The sequence below is a fragment of the Pelodiscus sinensis genome, chromosome 21, assembly GCF_052426305.1.
Source record: "Pelodiscus sinensis isolate ZL-2025 chromosome 21, ASM5242630v1, whole genome shotgun sequence".
In the NCBI taxonomy this organism is placed as follows: Eukaryota; Metazoa; Chordata; order Testudines; family Trionychidae; genus Pelodiscus; species Pelodiscus sinensis.
In genome coordinates, this window is record NC_143072.1 from 7,764,289 (window position 1) to 7,778,417 (window position 14,129).

General features: G+C 47.9%; 1 protein-coding gene across 1 annotated transcript in view; it reads right to left on the bottom strand.

Moving 5' to 3' along the window:
* LOC102458161 (S-adenosyl-L-methionine-dependent tRNA 4-demethylwyosine synthase TYW1) overlaps positions 1-14,129 on the bottom strand; it is a 191,664-nt gene that overhangs the window by 165,637 nt on the left and 11,898 nt on the right. The window contains exons 7-8 of the mRNA XM_075905103.2: positions 13,451-13,732; positions 12,130-12,252 (exon numbers count right to left, since the gene is read on the bottom strand). Coding sequence (XP_075761218.2) covers positions 12,130-12,252; positions 13,451-13,732 — 405 coding nt within the window. The remainder of the gene's footprint in view (positions 1-12,129; positions 12,253-13,450; positions 13,733-14,129) is intronic.

Sequence of the window (14,129 nt, forward strand, 5' to 3'; positions counted from 1 at the left end):
TGCGAGTGACAGATTTTGTATTGCCAAGCTCCCTCCATCCCCTTCGCTCTGTGTGGAGAAAGGGTACAGGAGTGGGGGGAGGAGGACACCCTGACATCAGTGCCCCCCCCCCACACACACAGCACAGCAAGTAGGAGGCTCCCAAGGGGCAGCATGACAGTGGGTGGAGGGGCAACTGAAGTGCCAGCACTTGAGAGCTTCCCAGCCAAACCAGTCAGGATCCCCTGTCAGAGGCTCCGAGATCTACCGGCAGATCCCGATCGACTGGTTGGTGACACTACCCTATCGTTACAATTATATAAGGTTATTGGCAGAAACAGGCTAATGCTGTTTCCCTGGCAAAGGCCTGACCTACAAATCCAGACAAACGCTCTATGGCAGGGCTACTCCACACATGGCCTACGGCCTGTTTGTTTGCCTTTCGCAGTGCGGTTTGGGTTTACGCAGGACTCAACTCGTGGCCTGCAGGCACGACACCTCCCCCCGCCCCAAAAAAAAGCAGTCAGTATAATGATCTTCTGTTGATATGCATTTTAGTACAGGCAGTCCCCGACTTGCGTCAGATCCGCACTTACGAACAGGGCTTTTCTCGCCCCGGAGCTCACGGGCATCAGGTCGCCACCCATGTCCTCCGGAATGAGAAAAGCTTCTCCCGGTCTCCCTGGTCTGCTGGGGGGGGTCCAGCAAAGCCTGGGCGGCTTTGCTCCTGTCCCCCTGGTCTGCTGGGGGGGGGTCCAGCAAAGCCGCTGGACCCCACCCCCCAGCAGACCCGGCTTTACTCTGGTGTCCCTGGTCTGCTGGGGGGGGTCCAGCGGTTTTGCTGGACCACCCGCCCCCCCCAGCAGACCAGGGGGACAGGAGCAAAGCCCCGGAGCATACCCGCAGCAGGACAGCCCAGGCGCGCTTGAGCTGTCCCGCTGCAGGCGTGCTCCAAGGCTTTCCTCTCCGTCTCCCTGGTCTGACCAGCAGACCAGGGAGATGGGGAGCAAAGCCTCGGAGCACACCAGCAGTGGGACAGCCGTGGCGCGCCTGGACTGTCCCGCTGCCTGCATGCTCTGCGGCTTTGCTCCGCGTCTCCCAGGTCAGCAGACCAGGGAGACGGAGCAAAGCCGTGGAGGACTTGGGCGGTCCCGCCACCGCCGTCTCCCTGGTCTGCTGGGGGGCGGGGGGGTACAGCTAGTGTCCCCCCCCCCCAGCAGACCAGGCTTTTCCTGCCTACCCCTGGGGTAGAGCAGCTGGGGGCTGCCGGGTTGGTCCCGTAGCACCGCTCCGGACCAACCCAGCGGCACCCCAGCTGCTCTGCCCCAGGAGTCCTGATTCAGCCGCTGCTGGTCAGTTTCAGCAGCGGCTGACTTGGGGATGCCTGGGGCAGAGCAGCTGGGGTGCTGCTGGGTTGCTCCAGTAGCGCCAAGGAGCCGCGCTACTGGAGCAACCCAGCAGCACCCCAGCTGCTCTGCCCCAGGCGTCCCCAAGTCAGCCGCTGCTGAAACTGACCAGCGCTGACTACAGGAAGCCTGAGGCAGAGTTGCTCTGCCCCAGGCTTCCTGGAATCAGCCGCTGATCAGTTTCAGCAGCAGCTGACTTGGGGACGCCTGGGTTTCTTAAGCTGAATCTGTATGTAAGTCAGAACTGGCATCCAGATTCAGCCGCGGTTGAAACTGATCAGTTTCAGCAGCGGCTGACGCCAGTTCCGACTTACATACAGATTCAACTTAAGAACAAACCTACAGTCCCTGTCTTGTACGTAACCCGGGGACTGCCTGTAGTTAAATTCCTGGACTGTTGTTGCTCATTAGAAGTGCTGTCATATGGGTGGAAACTGGGTCCATATTGCATTTTATTAATATCAGCAGAACTGAGTTAAATGGGGCCTGCGTGTTGTGTAGTCTTGCCTTAATCTTTGTATACATGCCCATCAGCGTGAAAGAAGCTATTTGCATGTATATGCAACCACACTTAAGTTGTGGCCCTCGGCATGTGCTGGATCATTGTGGCCCCCAGGGCTTCCAAGGTGGAGTAGCCCTGCTCTATGGCATGGTTTTGTAAAGTGTAATGGAGTAACCTCTGGGAACAGGCACAGTTTAATACATCCGTTTACAGTGTGGTTAGGCCCTGTTTACATTTGTAAAATGGAGTAAATACTATTTCCAGTCCCACCCTTTGTCCATCTCATGGATTTAGGCTGTAAGCTTCTCAAGACAGGCATGTTTTCCTGCTGTGAGTGCATGTAACACCTCATACAAAGGAGTCAATCTCCATCACAGCACTTGGTGCCCCTGCCACAAATGATGGAGAAGCATTTCTGTCCCACTTTCAGAAGTGCTCAACAATCAAATCATTTATGAAAGGAGACAAAACTACCTCATCTGAAAGTGAAGAAAGGGCCTGATGGGTAACAGTTCAAAGAAGCATGCTTTCGCAAGACAGAAGATAACCTTTCGGAGCTGACTGCCCTTTAGGAACTATGTCAAACACTTCGACATTCACAATAAGCAAGTAGGAGGTTCGACTACAGACTGACTACAGACAAGTTGACTGGCAGTTGCTTTGCTGGTGGAGCCAGCAGGTGCCTGGGAGGCCAGTGACAGGAGACCTCCCCTGGTCCGGCTAATTCCCTTGTCCTGGTCCCAAGGGTGCCAGACCAGGGAGGTCCAACCTGTGGCCAAATGAAGAACAGGCTGGGTAGAACGTTAGGAGTTAAACTGTGACGGCCCCTGCATGGGTGTAGTAGAGGGGGAACAGGGAGTAAATAGCAATAAGTCAAGGCAAGTTTCCAGATCCCAATGTGCACCCAATCCCACAACTCTGCTTCCCTTCCCACTGTTCCAGTAAACGTGAACAGATGTTATGGGTGGGTTAAGGTACATAGGACATAAGAACTCTTGTGCACAAATAATAATAATGACTAGGCATCTATAGGGCTCAAAGCACTAGAAAGGCATTATCCCCATAACAAACATGTAGATGGTTATGGATTTTCTTTACAATTGTGATGAGAGCTGGCCAGCATTCAGTGACTTAAAGGGTTAAACTCAGTAGCTAGGAGGTGTTGGCAGGGAGCCAGGACAGCCAATGGCAGAGGGTGTTGAAATCTGAATTGGAAGATATACCTGCCTGCTGTTTTCTGTGTGAGTTCTGAGCTAGGAGCTGGAGAAATAAGATGAATTAAACCAGGCAGAACTACCATGTCTTCAAGGAATACTGGGCATGGAAATAGATTGGACCTTGAGGCACAGGTCATGAGTAGATAGGGGAAAAAATTATATTTAAATTGTAATCAAGTTATTTTCTTTGTTTTGTTGTCTATTTAAACTTGTCTGCGCTAAGTCCATGTCCCATTCACTGTATCTAAGTTTCACCCAGAGATACCATTTTTCTCTGTTCCTTTCTCAGATACTTTGAAACACCCAGCAACCAAATAAGCTTTATCAAGTGTATCTTTTTGGTTTTGTTAATAAAATCACCTTTTTTAAGGTGACGATTTGATTCTTGTGTCCTGGAAGATAACAGGGGGTCTGTGTGTGCATGCCTAAGATTGAGAAGTCAGCTATCAGAGATTGCAGTTTCTTTTCTCTTTTTTTCTTCAAGCTCTCTTGTGGTAAAAGATCTTGGGAATACCCCTCTGGAAAAAGTTCAAGTGAGTCTAAGAGGAATGGGTTTTTTTACTCTTAAGGGTGGCAGCCTGTCTCCCAAGGCCACGGAATCTGTGACCTTGGAGAGTTTTTTTGGTCAGAAGCCTATAGAGGCAAGGTATTTAAGGTCTCTTGCGGGCCCACACCTTCAGCACTCCGAGTGCCAGAGTGGGGAACAGCCTTGCCATCAAGTAAGCTGCCTGATTTTCCTTTTTTCAATCAGGCAGCCTACATTTCCATGAACTATGAAGTTTAAGAATTTGTCAGACAAATCAAGGATTACGATCAGCAAAGCTACATAAATCAGTTTCCAGCATTGCGATCAATCTCGAACCTGTCACTAGCGTTTAAAATTTGTTTTAGAAGCAAATGACTCTGGATTTAAAACCAGCATAACGAAGATTAGAATCTGGCCCAGAGACTTAACTTAAAAATGAATGCTGGTTCTTGTTTAGATATCCCTCTGCCTCCACATAAGTGTTATGGCAACTTTCCTGGCGTGCTCCAGTTGGCCGTTAATTGTGAAACTTTACAGTCCAGAACACTAAGCACACTCAGGTTTGAATACCAACAGCTGGTAAGGCATTTCTTGAACAGACTTTGAATCAAAATCTGTTGTTCTTACTCAAGGAAAGCTCCCACCAATTTCACTCGGAGTTTAAGTGAAGACCGTAAGATTTGGCCTTTTATAATGATAAAACTTTAAAGGGGCTCAAAAAAAAACCTTAATGGACATAGGTTTACAAACCTGATGAGCTCAGTAAATATCCTTTCCCTTTTACAAGATGGCTAAAATGAGACAAGAGAGATCAAGTGATCTCCCCAAGGATACAGTGTATCAATGGCAGAATAGGAATAGTATCCTAAAGTCCTAACTCCTCGCCCCTATTTCAATCCCATCCCGGTTCATTTCCAACTATCCCTTTGTTTTTTTTATATGCACCAACCCTCCTACTTTAACTTTGCAACTGGGTCCATATACAATAATAAACTTGTTTGCTTTGGAAAAGAAGAACACTAATATTAAGACAATACAAAGGAAAATATGCACACGTGATTACCTTTCAACAGAGCCAAAAAATTAGGTGATGATCATTAATAAATGTAGTTTATAAATATGAAGGTTAATATAGCAATTCCTTTAGCTATGACAGATCTGTATTTCTAGTTTATCACAATCATCCAGCTGTGCAAGATACTGTTTCTCTGTACAGTGCATCCCTGTGATTAATGACCATTGCTTTAAGAGCTAAAAATACAGCCATTACATTTCACATTTATCAGATAAACACATTTCTGGGGAGACACTTTAGAGGACAGAGAAGGTGCACCATGTTTTTAATCAATCAAAAGCAGAAGTAGCTGTTTAATCCATCTTTTCCTGCTAAACCAAAGCTGGTTGGGGAAATAAGACCAAACCAAGATTGTCTGTTTGAAAAGCAACAAAATTGAAACAATAGCTAACGGCAAGAAAACATAGGAATTACCTTTGTAGGTCAGGCTGCGTTCCATCTCATCTAGTAGCCTGAGTTAGAACCGTGCAAGAAAGCTTCAGGGAAAGGTGCAAGAAACCCCACAGTGGACCACTTATGGAGCCCCCTCCTTTTGGGGGGCTAATTATTACTAGGGATGTTACAAAGGGAATAAATAGCTAATCGTGGAGACGATATAATTTCTATTGACTACATAATTAGTCAATAAGGGAGGAAGACTCCGGGAGTTACCCCTGCCTGCTCGCCAGGCCCTTACTACATTTAAACTGCAGAGCCACAGCGGGTGTAGCTCCTGGACCCAGCGTGAGCCAGGACTAAGCTGCGCTTGCTCAGTCCTAACCTGCCCATGTCCAACAGCCACTGTCCATGGGGAGTCCCAGCAGGGAGCCCTCGCAGACAGGGGTTGCACTCGCAGCAGCCCCTGTTCATGGCCAGCCCCACTCCTGCTTCCCCCCCTTGCTGCCTCGGATACTCAACTACTCGCATTCCTTCCTTCCTTTGCTGATAGAGGCAGCAAGGGGGCAGCAAGGGGGGGAAGGAATGCGAGTAGCTGGCTACTCAACTACTCACATACATCCCTGGTTATTACTAACTACGCATCAGTTAATGGTTGCCTTATGACCCGAACATGGAGATTTTTAATATGCCTTGGAGTCTATTTTCTCCTGTCATATGAAACTGTGGCTGTTTTCATTATCAGTGGTTCTCAACCATGGTCCAGGATCCCCTGGGTGCCGCAAGCAGGTTTCAGGGGGTCCTCCAAGCAGGATCAATATTAGACTCACTGGGGCCCAAGGCAGAAAGCCAAAACTCCTCTGCGTGGGGCTGAAGCCCAGTACTCTGAGCCCCACAACCTGGGGCTGAAGCAGAAGCCTGAGCAACTAAGCGTTGTTCTCCTCTGGTGCAGCAATTGCCCTACTTGCTATCCACTAACACTGGTCCTGGCTTTTACATGCAGAAAACCAGTTGTGGAGGCATAACTAGGCCATGGAGTTGTTATAGCACACTGGAGGGTCCTCAGAAAGAAGGAGGAAGGGGACCCCTGATCTATATGAAGGTCTAATCCCTTCCTTGAACTCTATTAAGGACTTGGCTTCTATTTTAGCTTGTGGCACTGAACTCCACAAGTTAGCTCTTCATCATTGTGACAAGGCGGCACTGAAGCCCCAGGAGCTCCCCTGGCCCAGCTAGCCGAACAGGCCCCACTCCCACGGCCCGGCTGGGCATGCTCAAGAGTAAGGCCGAGGATTAAAGCCCGGGCAGGCAGGCAGGGGGAATAGCTGGAGGGGCAGGAGCTCCTGAACAGCACCAGCTGCCGCAGTCACCCCGGGGCAGCACCGGCCACTGCAGGAGCAGCCCCAGCCTCAGCGACAGCGCTGGACAGGGAGACGGTCGGACTGGGCTGACCCAGGGAGCAGCATACAGAGGACGGCGCCCAGCGCTGGGAGGGGTAGGAAGGAGCCCAGGGCGGAGGACTGACCTCCAGGAGCTCGGTGTCTTCCAGCAGGCATCCCCGCCGAGCAGACAGCGAAAGCTTCCGCTGCCATCAGGGCCCTGGGCTGGGACCCCGTGGAGCAGGAGGGCCCGGGTCCCCCTACCTCCCCACAACCATGCTCCCTAGCTTGTGGGGGAGAAGCTCACTGAGGGGCTGGGCCGGAAGGCCCTCTACAACCCTACAGAAGGACTTGTACTTTGGGATTAGGCCTAGAGGGCCGTATATACCTGAATAGAGGGACTTGTACTTTGGGGGAATTGGGCCTATAAGGCCATATATGCCCTAAAAGAGGGGCATCTGGGTGAAACTAAGGGCAGCCCTGTCCGAAGGGGGCTGTAATCCAGTCTGGGTTACCGAGAGGCAAGCAAGCCCTCAACAGTCATATAAATATAGTATTTCCTTTTATCAGGTTTTTTTTTTCTTTGCATTATGAGAAAAGGTGAGCAGGCATGAATGTTTTACCTCTCTACTATTCATCATTTTGTATACCTGCATCATTTTTGTATACTCTGGCTATTCTCTGCATATAATGACTTACTATGCCAATGGTTGAATTGTGAAACAATCCTACAGGTGCAGCCATTTACAGTAAGAAAAATAAACACTGAAGATTTGATACTGATGTGCAGAAGAATCTGAAATGTGAACCTCATTCATTCATAGCACAGCGAGAAGGGGCAGACATGTTCAACTGGAAGCCTTTTCGGTCCATGTTCAATTGCTGTTTAGGACTTTTTGTCCTCATCGTTGTGCTACTGCATCCATAATTCTACGTCTTATCTACCATTATCCTGCTGCCTACATTAAATCCCCTCTTTTGTATAATCCTAAAACTTGCAGTGCGAAAGGCAATATATAAAACAAAACATCTAGTTCTAGATTTCTCAGGCAAGTCATGTAATAGGTGATGGAATTTCATTCAGCAAAATTCAATGAATACTAACTGCAGAGAGCTGAACAAACATTCACTATTAAGATGCTGCTATCATAACCTCACTCTTGTGGCCACTGCATTAAAATCAAGGCAACAAGGATTAATGGTTAGACAGCCCATGCATTCAAATCTCTGCCACCAATCCTTGCAAGTGACAATACACACCCACACAAGGAATTAAAAATAGGTCCTAAAAGTTTTCAAAAATTATTTCTTACTGCCCCCTACACAAAGGAATGTGCAAGCGTTCATCCCTAGCTTTTGGAATTTGACGTCAGACACTTAACGTCGGAAATACTTATAGATCAGCACTGTAAAAGAAAAATCTGAAGCCAAGATACAACACTGCAGTCTATACATAGATTTTTAGGCCCCTTTCTACTCTCACTCGTCCCATTTTAAGTCAAAGCGATAGAATTCCATTGATTGTGATGGAGTCAGCGTGAAATCAGAATCAAGCCCTGTGACTTTAAATACAGGTTGAACCTCCTAAATCCAGGACTTCCCGGTCCAACAGCATCCGTGGACCATGGATGTTGCTAGACCAGAGCGCTCCAGTGCCCAGGAGTGCAAGGCAGTCAGGACCCCAGCGCAGGAGAGCCCCACCATCTGGACTGGTGAGCCCTGTCCCCAGGGAGCCCCGCCCCAGCAGAGGGGCAGCCACGGAATCCCGTGCATAGGGGGAGGATGAGAGGTAGAAACAGAAAATTTCATCTCTGGTCCTAGAAAGGCAAAGTGTCAAGCAACAGAGAATTTTTGTTGCCTTTCCAGAATAGATACAGAAATTCTGACATTGGTACCTACCAGGGAAGTGATCACAAAAAGTTAGCAAATGGTTGTAGGTCACTGCTGTGGTCATTTATTTCTTCACACACTAGACCAGGGCAGGGAACCTAAACCCCAGGGGATCTGTGTGGATCCAGCCCCTGAGGTCCCACAAGAATTGGGGAGTTTGTGCTGCTGCTGGACGGGGCTGGAGCACGCAAAATCTACTAGACAGAGCCCCCTTAGGCTCTAGAGTGTGAGGGGAATGCAAGAAGTATCTTTCTCCTTCTCAGTCGGGGGCCACATAAGTGAGGGTTATGTAGTGATCAAGGGCTTGATGTCAGGTTGGCGGTCGGTTTCTAGCGGAGAGCCCCAAGGATTGGTTTTGTTCTACATAATGACTTGGATGAGGGGATGGATTGCACCCTCAGCAAATTCGCAGATGACACTAAGCTAGGGGGAGAGGTAGATATGCTGGAGGGTGGGGATAGGTCCGGAGTGATCTGGACAGATTAGAGGATTGGGCCCAAAAATCCCAAACACTGTTACAGGCTGGAGACCGACTGGCTAAATACAGGCAGTCCCCGGGTTACATGGATCCGACTTACATCGGATCCCTACTTACAAACGGGGTGAGGCAACCCCACACTAGCTGCTTCCCCCCAGCAGACTAGGGAGACGCGAAGCTAGTGCCCCCCCCCAGCAGACCAGGGAGTCATGGAGCGGCTTTTCTCAGCAGACACCTCAGCTTGAGAATAAAGGACTGAGGGAAGTGAGGTGTGGGAGAATAAAACTGAGCTCTGGAGAAATGTTTGGCTAGAGTTTCCCCTACAGTATGTACCAGTTCCGACTTACATACAAATTCAACTTAAGAACAAACCTACAGTCCCTATCTTGTACATAACCCGGGGACTGCCTGTAGCAGTTCTGCAGAAAAGGACCTGGGGATTACAGTGGATATGAGTCACCAGTGTGCCCTTGTAGCCAAGAAGGCTAATGGCATATTAGGGTGCATTAGGAGGAGCATTGCCAGCAGATCCAGAGAAGTGATTATTCCCCTTTATTCGGCTTTGGTGAGGCCACATCTGGAATATTGTGTCCAGTTCTGGGCCCCCCACTATAGAAAGGATGTGGACACATTGGAGAGGGTCAAGCGGAGGGTGACCAAAATGTTTTGGGGGCTGGAGCGCATGACCTATGAGGAGAGACTGAGGGATTTGGGTTTGTTTAGTTTGCAAAAGAGAAGAGTGAGGGGGGATTTGATAGCAGCCTTCAACTTCCTGCAGGGAGGTTCCAAAGAGGATGGAGAGAGGCATCCATCAATAGTGATGGATGGCAGAACAAGGAGCAATGTTCTTAAGTTACAGTGGGGGAGGTCCGGGTTGGATATTAGAAAAAGCTATTTCCCTAGGAGGGTGGTGAAGCACTGGAATGGGTTACCTAGGGAGGTGGTGGAATCTCCATCCCTAGAGGTTTTTATGTCTTGGCTTGACAAAGCCCTGGCCGGGTTGATTTAGTTGGGGTTCATCCTGCCTTGGGCAGGGGGCTGACTTGATGACCTCCTGAGGTCTCTTCCAACTCTATGATTCTAGAGTTGTTTTTTTGTTTTTGCTTCTCACTTGCGTGCGGCCTCTTACTGATTTTTCTGTGGGCCAGCAGCCCCAGATCCAAAAAAGGTTCCCCACCCCTTCACTAGACAGTAGATTGTGCATATTTTTATTTTACATGGCACATTCCTTGTGCTGTTGACAGATTATATTAATCAGTGAAACCCTGAAGTCTAATTGCTTATGAAAATGGTTGCAAAAATAATTTGCCCCCTTTAGTGTATTTGCATCATGTCAAAATGAAGGTTACCAAAAACAGTCTTTTATTGGATCAACTTCTGTCAATGAAAAACACTATCTTTGGAGCTTTAGATCTAGAGAAGACTTCAGGGTGGCTCAAAAGTTTGTCTAACCCACAAAAGCTGGTCTAATAAAAGACCCACTTTGTCTTACTCGTATCCTGGGACCTCCTCAGCTACAACTACACCTACACTGCATACACAAAGAATCTCATTTTCTTTTCTCCGGTGACCTCTAGTGGTGAATAAATGTGACTGCGAAGTGAAAGGAGGACTGTACCCTATTGCAAAGAGGATCAGAGTGAGATCTAGAAGTTCATCGACGTGTAAGAGGAAAAGTTTCCTCTAATGAAGACAAACTCAGGGGACCCTACACTGAGGAAAGGTAGCTATTCAGACACAGATCGCCATCTTGCCCCATGAAAGTTAATGAGGCAGTATGAGTTCAGAGAAAAAGCCCCTGAATCTCAGGCCTAGTTCTGTAGTAAAAGATTCCTCTTTGCACTTGGCAAAAACAACTGCTTTGCGTTAACTTGTGAGGGCATCTCCCATTCGTTCAGGAACAAGACTTGCTTCCAACAAACAAATCCAAAGCAGAGTCAGTACTTGTGCATGCACCTGTATTTCCAGACACGTTTCAGGCCTTGTTCTCGCCCCACTGCATTTCAAACCTTTCTTTTTTTATTAGTCACTTATGCTGCAGTCACCTCTAGAGACACTATTCTACAAATAAGTCAGATATGTCGCAAGTGGCAGTTCCAGTGCAAAGAGCTAATTCCCAGTGTCTTTTAAATTCTTGAAAGACTTTCTCCTCGTCAGGAAAGACAAGTTAAAAACTTCATGCTAGCAAGCGCTTTTGTGACAACACGGACATAGCTCACGCTCCCCAAGTGCCCCCTTGCAAGACCAGGTGCTGCAGTGCTTGCACCTGAGTTTAACACTCTTTGGCCTATTCTTGCCAGACAAGAGCTGTGAAACTCCAGCCAAGCCCCTTTAAGCATTCAGTCCTTTGCAGAGTCCCTAGTCTAAGTCCAATGCAACACCAAGAGAAAAGAAAGTCTCCTCGACTCTTCAGACCCTTCTTTACAGGCAGGCTTCCAGCAGCAACAGCCTGTCTCACCATCTCACTTCCAGATCCAATCACTGCAACCATCCAGGTCAGATCTACCTTCTTACCAAGGGACAGGCAGTTCCTAGCTCATGCCCAGGTTCTTCTCTCATTTAGGAGCAGCCTGTCCACTCCTTCCCCAGCCAGCACTCAACTTCTGGACTCTCCTCCCTTGCCAGGGGATTCCGGCCTGCCTTCTGCAGGGAGATCCTCTTCTTAAATCCAACACCAGGGGCAGGTGTAGCAGGGTTGGGCCACCTGAACATGACGGACTGACCCAACTTCCTGGTCCTTTCAGGGGAAAGCCTCCTGGTTACTCAAAAGCATTCAGCTGTCTGAAGGTACAGTCATGCCACGGTCCCCATAAAGGCGTGTCATTCGCCATTGGCTTGTCCATCTAAAATTGCACCATGACACTGAGCCAACCTTATTGTCGAACCCCAATTAGAAAATAGTTCTAAAAAGGAAAGATCAATGCTTAGAACTGTACACTGGGCACTTTTCAATCCACATTTTCCAGGCATCAGTGCTCTTTATTGTACTGATGTAACTTTTAAGTAAGACTATTGCTAAAAGAGCACCTTTAACTTACTGCCAAATATTTCAAGTCACATTTTTTGCGTCCTTAAATGGCAGCCAACTAACCTTACTGCTTTGTTTGTAAGTTGCCTATACAGCTACAAGGCAGGGGCAGTGCAAAGAGCTAATTCTCAAAGTCTTTTAAATTCTTGAAAGACTTTCTCCTCGTCAGGAAAGACAAGTTAATCAAAACTTCATGCTAACAAGCGCAATCAATCAACTCACTACCTTAGTGATAAGAAAACTCCAGATTCTAAGCGTGCTTTAATAGTGGTACCTTGGCCTTCTTCATGTGACCCATCATTTTCCCCAGATCTTCAACATCAATGACAGAGTTATGACTTCCATCTTCCTCGGAGCCCAACTCCTCCTCACTGGTGGTTTCAAATAACTCCTCCACCTATGCAAGAAAGATTGCAGAAGGCATGTTAGAAGCTTGCATGCTATCTTATAAATACTAAGCCCTGTCTATTCTAGCTTGCTGTTCAATTACACAATATCAAGCAAAGACTTCTGGAAGGGTAACAGTGGGACAATATTTGATCTATATAAAAGCACACAAATGCCAGTTAAGTAACAGTAAAAAGCCTAATGAATTGTTTTGAATGAATGTAAGAGCACACAAAGCATTTGCCTCTCAGTCTGGGAAATATGGCTCCTAGATTCATTCCACTCTCTTTCCTGATCCATCTACTTGCCACCATGTCAATGGCAGTTAAAAATCACAGGTTAGGACAAAAAGCCCCCAACTCCCATTGAACTCCCATGGGATTTAGGCACCTTAGTGCCTTAGGATCCTTTGAAAATCCACAGCAGAGTGGACAGTGAACAAGACAGGAAGGGAGCTGCCTCAGGGCAAGGAGCTTGTCTTACCTCCCTGTAAAGAGCCAGGTACAGCAGCTGGCCTATATTAATATTAATAACACCTGGCTCCCTTGTGGTAGGCTAAGGAAAAGACAGCCTTGCACACAAACCCAGCCGGGGAAAGAGCAACTGTCTTCTAGAAAGGTCTACAGTGCAAAGGCAATGCTGCCCTATGCTCTAGGCAGATTACTGAAGCAGCTCTGCAGCTGTTGCTTTCACTGTCTACCCAGCAAGAGAGGATCCCCTAATCAAAACCTGTTCTTCACACAAACACTGTGGAAGAGACACGCAGTCAGACATGTAAGTACTCAGAGGAACTGGCGGAGCTGGCTCAGACAATGCTGCCAATTTACAGCTGCAAAGAGATTCTAAGCAGCTCACCTGACCAGCAACCGACTGGACACTAGTGGTGCTTTTAACTGCTCCTCTTGCACAGTAAACAAGCGGCTTCTCCCCGCCAGTGGAGATACCTTGGAGTGGCATTTAAACAAGAAATTCTCCCTGACAGTCACCCTGACTCCTGTCCACACACACAACCCTCAGTTCCAGGCACACTCGTTCTCCACGCCAAGGAACAGAAGGCAGGGACAGGTGTGAGGGTAAAAGTCATGGAGCGGATCTTAGCCCTGTGAACTGGGGAAAGAGTCCAATGGAAACCACAGATGAATGAATTTAAACCAGCCCTGCTAAGAGAGTCTTGCCACAGAAGTAATGCCCGTAGGTTTTGGACCTACCTCATTGTTCTCCTGCTCGGACATCCTTTGCTCATGATCGGATCCCTCCTTGCTCTGCTTCCCTTTAGATTTGCACTTGCCTTTTTTACAGTTCCCACTGCAGGGCTCCCTCTCCCCTTTGCAAAGTGCCTGGAGCCTAGCAAGGAACTTAGCCTTCCAGGCACCGAAGTCCGCCTCGATACTGCCGTGCTTGCTTTTGGTTACATTACAGTCCCCTTCCGCTCGAGTCATGACGCGACTGGCACTGAGCATCCACAACCACTTGTCAAGGTTTTTTCCAACCTAAGATGGGAAGAGGAACAAAGCCCAGGAACTTAAAGAGTCAATCATTCCGAAAAAAAACTGGAAAGGAATTTAGAAAAAGATGGTTAGATGCACAGCCACAGCTGGCTGACTTCATGACTAGGAACTATGGATTTCTGAGCTATCATACCAGATCTGGTGCCAACACAGAGTATAAACTTGAACCTTAGCTTCTCTGCAGCTCATAGTTTCTTCATTAGTAGAACAGTATTATTGTCACCACTGACTATGTCCAATTCGGGGTGCCAAACTTTAAGGAAAGATGTCAACAAACTGGAGAGAGTCCAGAGAACAGCAACAAAAATTATTTTTTAAAAATGTAGAAAACCTGAGCAGTGAGGAAAGGTTAAAAAATATCTGGGCTGCTTTTCTTTTA